Raw genomic sequence first — 8,917 nt, forward strand, 5'->3', positions numbered from 1 at the left:
CGTTTTTACAAGAATGTATATAACTAGTTTTTAAAATTGAGTAAATAGAAAATAAGAAAGATTGCTATCTTTTTATGAATACAGAAACATAAGGCAATCGATTCAAGTCAATATTCAATGATGGAATGTTCAGTAAATTTGTGGGTTGAAAATTACATAATATTTTCCTTACTCCCCAATGCAGCGTTCAAAAATAGCAGTCTATGAAAAGATGTGGTCATACATGAAATCTGCTGAACCCTCTGTGTTCGCCAAGACGACACCCGATGGGGTCGCCCGTGTACGGAAGTCCAAGGGCAAGTTTGCATTTCTTCTTGAGTCGACCATGAATGAATACATTGAGCAGCGCAAACCATGCGATACAATGAAGGTTGGAGGCAACCTCGACTCAAAAGGCTATGGTGTGGCTACTCCGAAAGGCTCTCCTTTGGGGTGAGTTGAGTCACATAACTATACTTAACAGTTACAGTATCATAGTATTGCTGTTACTTTTGTGTCTTGTGTTGTTACTCCTTTTCTTCTTTCTCCTTTTTTCTCTTTTGTTTCTTCCTTTTATATACATATTCTATCATCTTGGGCCATTATTTGTTGTCAATATCAGCACAATACACTTTTTCTTCCAATATAATGTTTGAAGGCTGCATTTTCACTTCAAGTGAAGTTTAATTTCATGGTGTTTGTTGTTTGCTATCTGTCTAGTGTCCACTTTGCCCATATCTTCTTTTCAAATCTAGTTCCCCTTGCTAGCTTTCTGATATATTCTTTGTAAGTTGTATCTGTGACTTTATCCGGCTTGTTATCTGGTGCCCTTTAAATGATTAGCGTCACATGCATGTCAAAACTCGAGGGCGATAAAACACAAAGTGCAAGTTTTAACATTTTGTGTGAATAAATATCCCACTCACGTGTGCAAATATGAAAATAACAAGCCAGAAAAAAGAATTGCATGCGCGTCTGTAATAATATTGTGCTCAAACTGCCTTTTTTCTTTCTTAAATGTTTATTTGCTTCTCGGTTTGCTTAAAGATATCCTTGTGCGTTAAGCGGCTTGTCTGCGACTGCTCTCTCGGCTCGGGGACTGGCATGGGAGTAGTTTTCATGCTGTTGGCAGTTTCATTCGTTGAATGCTATTGGCTGATGCCTCCTGGTTTTGTGATTGACATCACACTACGAAAAGCTTCTTCAGAAGACAAAAATCGCACACCGTAGTGATGGGAATTCTCTTTTTAGTGATTATCCATTTGGCTCAGCTAAACAAAAATAACTGGCTTTTGGCTAAGAAATGGGTCTTCATTCAGTATCACTTCTGGCTTTTATAATTACTATACTAAACCTAATATTTCCAGAAAACTATTATTTTATATTGTTTGGAATAAAACATCAATGTAAAAACATCAAACACTATTACACAAGTGTATTGAACATTGTAAATTACTGTTTCATTACAAACATTAACCACAATGCATCTGGTCCTTGTGCATCAGTGTATTTTTGAGTTCTAAATTAGTAATGGATTAAATGACGCCTCAAGAACCAAATGTATTATTTGCCCCCACCAAGATGGTTGTGCTTAGTTTGCTTTGGGGTTGGGTTCATGCCCTTTTTTTTGAACATAGAGCATCTACAGTAGTGGTGTCAAAAATACAGCAAATGGATCATGAAGCGTGATTTTGCCCATCACTAAATTCTAATGCAACTGTCACATCCACAAATCCACACATCCAAAACACAAACCATTGCAAACAAATTCACACTCAAAACAGAACACATATGCAAAATAGCAGCATCAGACAATGCATGGTGTGCCAGTGGCCAAGCATGGTGCTGAAACGATCATCCTATTATTATCTTATATTAATTAACAAAAATGAAGAAATTAATCGGGAGCCACCTCCAATCATTCACATAAAGGAGTCAATTCATTCTTGATTGTGAACAAAGAGGAACATCGACAGGTAACTAAGTTAAAAACAAATGGTGGTTTATCTTTCAATAATAAGTTAATAGTAAAACTTTAACTCATTTTTTGTATGAACATTCAGTCAATCACAAAACCAGGCATCAGCCAATGGCATTCAGTGACAGAAATGGCCATGAGCCCGCCCCCAAAACTGTCAAAACCGCCCCCATGTCAAAACTCAAAAGCAACAATTTCACTTGAGCACAGAGTGCAGCCGAAGGTAATCCACTTGGTGTGAGGATATCAGTCAAATCTGGAAGAAAATAAACATTCGAGAAGGAAAAAAGACAGTTTGAGCGTTACATTATGACACACATGCACGCAATTCTTCTTTCTATACTCGCAGGTTTCATATTTGTGGCCACAAGTGGGGTAGTTTCAAACAAAACTTTATATTTTTCACTTTGTGATTTATTGTCGTAAAGTTTTGACATGGATCTGATGCCATGATGATTAAATGATCCGTAATTGCATTATTCTAATTTCTGTTATTTCTCGGATTCCTCTTGGACTTCCATATTGTCTTATGTTATGTTTTATCATTTCAAGAAACGCTGTTAACCTGGCAGTTTTAAAACTGAATGAGCAAGGCCTCTTGGACAAATTGAAAAACAAATGGTGGTACGACAAGGGAGAGTGCGGCAGTGGGGGAGGTGATTCCAAGGTCAGCTCCAGAGCTACCATAGTCAGGTACCTTTGTGGAGAGTAATCGGCAACGCTGTCATCGCCTACAGTATCTACGTCTGCAGCACATGACCTTAAGGCTGTGTGTATTTTTTCTTTGTTGCACCACTGAGTTTGAACCAGGAACCCTTACTTGGAAAGTGAAGTAAATAAAGGGCATTAAATGGATTTCTATAGGCAGTAGTTTGGAATATTAAAAAAAAAAAAGTGAAATGTTATTTTAATCCTTATATTTCTTATTTTATGTATATGTGCATACATATACTGTATTTATGCCTAAACAGATGTTTTATCACCATGTGCAAAACAAATATATCTTAATTCTTTTGTTCTTTAGGGAGTTCTCTGTAGATATATTAAATCTGCTTGTACGATAATTTGCATCATACTACTTCAGAGAATGGTTAAGTACATGAAAAAGACAAATGTACAACAAAAGTATTTTCTGTTTTATTGTAGCCGTACTAGAAAATATTAATATAAACCAGTTTTTATCGTTAGACAGGCCTGACACTCCACTGGTTTGCCAGATGACATACGGTACATTAGTTCACCAAAATGTTGCTCTTTCTTAAAATGCAACTAGTGTTTTTGAGATCTGGAGCATTACAAGATTATATGATATTTGATGTTAGCTACATCTAGACACCATTTTAACAAGCCTTGCTTATCTTACAAAGACAGGAATGTCTATTCATCCATCCATCCATTTTCTGAAACTATTTGTCCTATTCAGTACAGCAAGGGGTCTGGAGCCTGTCCTGGAGGCTTTGGGTGCAAGGCAGGGAACCAGGCAACCCATTGCAGAGCACACTCACACCCCATTGCTATATATTTACTTGAAAAGTGCTGCAGTTTCCATCATTTTTATTTTGTCACGCCTGAATTGGTACAGTTGTCCAAATGAGATCCAAGTTTATAATGAAGAAAAGAAAAAAAATCAAATTTGCATATGTTATCTAGCTACTAAAAATTTTGTAACACAAATGTTAATGGGTCGTTTTTGACGCAAATTCACTTTGATGCATTTTCCCTGCATTTTGGGAGCTTTGTTTCTTCAAAAACCATAAAAACGCATTAAAACCAAAATGCCCTAATGAGATCCAAGTTTATAATACTAATAATAATGATAATAATAATAATAATAATAATAATAATAAAAACTTCAAATGACATGTTCTTGTAAAATGTTATACCTTTGCCCCCGCTAAAGCCCCATTCATTCATTGTTTCATTCTCTAGTTACTTGCCTGCCTTTTGTCTAGACCCCTTGAGGTCCTGTTCTGTTTCCACTTCTTTTGAATTAAGTCTGTTAGGGTTAAGCCTGTAACCCACATTATCGACCATCGATTATGCATCATCGTTGACCTGCACAAAATATAATTTTTCATGCATCCATAGGTATGATCTATGGTAATATATGGATTGTTTAGTTTCAATTGATAAATTTTGTGTATTTGCATGATTTATTAATAGATTTATTCACCAGTCATGCAATTTCATTTAACTGAATTAATATCTGACTAATTTGTGGATTGTTAGTGGTTTAAAATATGACACACAAACATCACAAACAAACAATTCAAATCCGACTTCTAACTACTTCTTCATATCAGGGAGTGCTAGTTACTGTGTGTATAATTTTCTATAACTATTTATAAACTAAATATTGCTCAACTGATGCAACATGTCCCTAAAATGCTCCAGCCATCTCTCATCCATCCATCCGTCAAAGGGGTGAGGGTGAAGGACCACTAAATGGCATCAGAGTTTATCACAGGGCACACGCTCACATACATAGACTGGCATCCCATCCAACGAGCCCAGTACCGTGCTCCCAGTGTACCCAGCAGCTAATAAGCGGCTATGGAGGACTTTTGAAGCACTATGCATTAAAAAAGAAACAGTAAATTAAACTAATTTCAGGAATTTTCCTCATCAGTGCCAGTTACATTGTGTTGAATCTTTCCCAGTAAGTAATTATCTTACCATTTTGTTTGCAGTAAATGTTGCCTTGTGCACAGCTGCCATTTTCATTGGTTCTCATTTGTTATTTAAGGAAGGGTTCCTGCTCGATCGAATTTCTGGATTAAAATATCCACATGTAATTACTGATAGTGTTCCCTGTTGATTTGACATGGTGCTCTGCTTTTTAACAGTGTGTGCCGATTACTAATAGCGATATGAGTAGGCCCTGGTACCTAGCTTTCGTTCTGCTGAATAATGGCATTGTATTCACTGTTATTTATAGGGACAGGGTCCTGCTTTATCGCTTATAAATCTGATGTTATACATTGGATAACATAAATAACATTATAACAAGATAATGTTATTTATATTATTTCCCATGTGAAGAATTCCTGTAAACCTTGAAACTTAATGAACAAGTCATCTTAAATAAGCTGGTGGTATGATAATGGTGAATGTGGAACCAAGGAGTCTGGGAGTAAGGTCAGTCGTTTGAATACAAATCATCTGTCTGTCTGTCTGTCTGTCTGCCTATCTATCTATCTATCTATCTATCTATCTATCTATCTATCTATCTATCTGTCTGTCTGTCTGTCTGTCTGTCTGTCTGTCTGTCTGTCTGTCTGTCTGTTCCAAAATTACTTTTGTCTTTAAAATATTAGATTTTTTTTTTGCTTTATTAACCATTATTTGCCCTGTTTTATGACTACTTGTTAGATGGAATACTGATTTATTTTTTTAAATTTGATTTGATTGCAGGGCTACTTTCTTTCAATCATATCAAAAGTTTAAATTGTCATTCACTGATACCTGTGCTAAGGAGTGGCCTGTTTTGCATAGTCAAGGATAAGAGAAAATGGTTTAATCATGTGCATTCAGAAGTGCAGTATAGTGAGAGATGTCACAGAAGATTTTTCGTTTCTAACCCCTTCCTGGGTACATGACCAAGAGCAGTATTGAGAAATCTCACTTTGGGAAATACAGAGTAAAACATGGCATTAAAAGGGGAAATAAATGTAGAAGAAAGCAGAGAAATGTTTCTAAAGCTTTTGTTTGTTTGCAATTTTGCTCGATTGCTCTGGCACATTTCATGAAACGTACTTAACATTCTCACGAAGATAAAAGCATTTCTCATCCATATAGCACAACACTAGCTGCAAAAGCCTGTAACTTACCCAAAACTGTTACTTCATGTGCCACTAAAATGAAAAGCACAAGCAGCATCGTTTTACCCATGAGGCTCTTTATTACAGTTTGTGAAGTTTACTGGTCCGTGAAACCTCTATGTTGAGTGTTTTACTTCTAGAACTGGATTTTTAGAGGAATAATTGCATTTTATTTCCTATGATTTAAGGCCTTGAAAATCACTCAAGAGTCTTTCCTGTTGTTAATTTTGTAACACATCTTATTACAGAAATATATATATATATATTTTTCTTTTCATTTTCAGGACAAGACAAGTGCTCTGAGTCTTAGTAATGTAGCAGGAGTGTTTTACATTCTGGTTGGTGGGCTTGGTCTGGCTATGACAGTGGCTTTGATAGAGTTCTGCTACAAGTCCCAAGGTGAAGCCAGACACTTGACACTTGTGAAAAATGCTGAACCCTTTGAACCAACTTCTCCAGCAAACACTCAGAATTTTGCAACATACCGTGAAGGCTACAATGTGTACGGAATGGAGAGTGCTAAAATCTAGGGTACGTCTACCAAATATTTTATCTCACTGTCTTGATTGAGTGACATAGGATACAGACATGACCAAAAATATTGGTATTGTTTCACTTTATAAAAATGCATACAATTTTCTGTAAAATAAGTTGAAACTGACTAAAATAATTCAATAATTTTGATTCATGACGTCTTAATCAGACTGTTTATTTTAATTAGTATCACTTGAGTCTTCAATATTATAATCAGTTACTTAGCTTATTTGAATGGAAAAAAAATACTCGACTGATTTTTGTGCCATTGTGTGCATCACACTGAACATGGACAAGAGAAGGAACAGCAGAGAGCTGTCTGAGGAGGAAAGGAAGAAGGTAATCGCCAAGCACGGTGAAGGCAAAGGCTACAAGACCATCTCCAAAGAGCTTCATGTTCCTGTGACTATGGTTGCTAATATTATCAAGAAGGCAACATTCTCCATAGTCACAAGAAGAAAAATTAACCCCAGACTGAACAGAAAAATAGTTGGAATGGTCAAGAAAGACTCAAGGAATACTTCAGTGCAGATCCAGACTGACTCCCAAGCTCAAGGTGCGACAGTTTCAAGTCAGACCATCCATGGATGTTGTGTGGCTCTTACTCTAATATTGCTTACATTTTTAACTGGGAATTTACTGGAAGCTCATGCTAACTGCACTTATGCGTAATCGACACCTCAACAGAACATATGTTTGTAATGTGCTTTTCACTTCAATCATACATTGCTTTGGACAAAAGTGTCTGCTAAATGAAAGTAAATCTGAATCCATCACCATCTGAATGAAAGTAAGCTCCAAGATAGAAGACCCAGCAGGTACCTTGAATCTGTTCAGGGCACAATGAATCCGGAAGATTATCCAGGCATCCTGGAGCGAAACATACAGTACTAGTGATAGCACTAACACTAGCATGTTAGAGCACATACTAGATAGCTAACATACTAGAATTAGATAGCTCTGTCTCAGTTCCAGGTCATTGGTCCACCAGCAGGATTATGACCCATAACATACATCTAAAAGCACCCAAGAATGGTTGACAAGAAAACAATGGAATGTTCTGAAGTGGCCTGCTATGGGTACAGATCTGAATCCAGCTGAACTTTTACAGAAAAAGCTCATACTCATAGTTGGGAGAAGGAACCCATCAAACCTAAGTGAACTGGGGTAGTTTGCTCAAGAAGAGTGGGCCAAAGTACTACAGTCAGTCCTGCTACAATGTGCGATATCACACCATGAATTTGTTCTGTCACAATTAATGCTGTTAGTACCCAAGTCCAATACGATGCGGAACTGCATTTGTGCTTGTGTGATGTTCAGTTGGAAAGAAAAGCATTGTGAATTACAATCAAAGAAACACTACATGCATGCAAAAACAGCTATCAAAGTTAATGATAGTGATGTCCAATTCACGAATGAATCATTCTTTTTAACCAGTTCTTTTCAGTGAATTGGTCGGGCCAGCTTTTCAAATCTAAAAGAATTGAACTTTTAGGGCATCCAGGCATTGCACACGTCAAAGTCTTACTGTAGATCTTTATATTACATTTCATTTTCATAGTCTGTCTGTAGCCATGTTGCCTTCAGTACTCCTTTGCATGCCATCATTCTTCGAATTAATGCCTGCTGCATGGTGACTGTGGTTCGATACCCCCCCGACCCATGATTGTCAAACCGATGCTTCATGAACCATTTGCTGTGTTTTCTGACTCCACTAGACAATGCCCTCTGTTCAAAAAAGGGATCAAAGCATGTCCATAGTAAGCCAGGAACCCCATCTAAGGGGGTCAGTAAATATAGCAAATGGTTGTGTTGTTCACTATTCCCGACTCTCCGTAATTGACAGGTGAATGAGTACAGCACAATCCTATTAGATATGTTTATTTTAGTGAATGCGACGTTTTCAGGAAGCATTAGTTACATTGTAGCAGGACTGACTAGTAGTTGAGAAGTACAGTATATGTCTCGTTCAGAGCTACAGAAACTGCTTCATTGCAAATATTGATCCAAAATGGTGTGCTGCAAAATATTAGGAGTTCCAATAATTTTGCTGTTTTCATCTGTTTTATTATTTACAATAATATGTTAAGTCATAAATGAAAATATGGAATAAAGAATGACAGATGACAATTACTTTTGTTAAACCTGTGATTATTTTTTTTAAATTGGGTACCAATATTTTTTACCAAATTGTGGCATAGAAGAGGTTCAAAGTATAGCAATATACAAATAACTGCAATGTTAACAGCACAATATGTTCAGATGTTCTCAGGAGAATCACACAGGACAATATTTTTTATAGGTGGGCCATTACAATGCCTGGCAAATATATTTACGATTTCATATGTTGGTGGATTACAAATGATGGTGGATTACAAATCATTGTCCACTTGCTATTTTTATTGCAAAGTAACATTGTCAAATAGTAAATATTTATAGCAAACATAATGTATTTCTTTGCAGATACTGGAAACTAACTCTTAAGCTGAAATATCCTGCTTGTACATGAATTCAATTCTGGTTCTTCGAAGTGTATCACATTACTTAAGATGTACTTGCTCTTTGTATATTACTGAATAAAGAACACATCAGTTTCCAATAAAAA

The 8,917-nt window shown here is 36.5% G+C and overlaps 1 protein-coding gene across 5 annotated transcripts in view; it reads left to right on the forward strand.

Moving 5' to 3' along the window:
* Positions 1-8,917, forward strand: part of LOC125712669 (glutamate receptor 3-like) — a 42,876-nt gene extending 33,959 nt beyond the window's left edge. For 2 of the 5 annotated variants that reach the window (XM_048982959.1, XM_048982961.1), the window contains 3 exons: positions 185-432; positions 2,510-2,624; positions 6,063-8,917. In XM_048982959.1, the coding sequence (XP_048838916.1) occupies positions 185-432; positions 2,510-2,624; positions 6,063-6,308 (609 nt within the window). In that variant the 3' untranslated portion in view covers positions 6,309-8,917. Of the gene's footprint in view, positions 1-184; positions 433-2,509; positions 2,625-6,062 lie in introns of those variants that run through there. The other 3 variants (XM_048982958.1, XM_048982957.1, XR_007383368.1) reach the window with 3 other exon arrangements.

The sequence above is a fragment of the Brienomyrus brachyistius genome, chromosome 18 (assembly GCF_023856365.1).
Source record: "Brienomyrus brachyistius isolate T26 chromosome 18, BBRACH_0.4, whole genome shotgun sequence".
NCBI classification, from domain to species: domain Eukaryota; kingdom Metazoa; phylum Chordata; class Actinopteri; order Osteoglossiformes; family Mormyridae; genus Brienomyrus; species Brienomyrus brachyistius.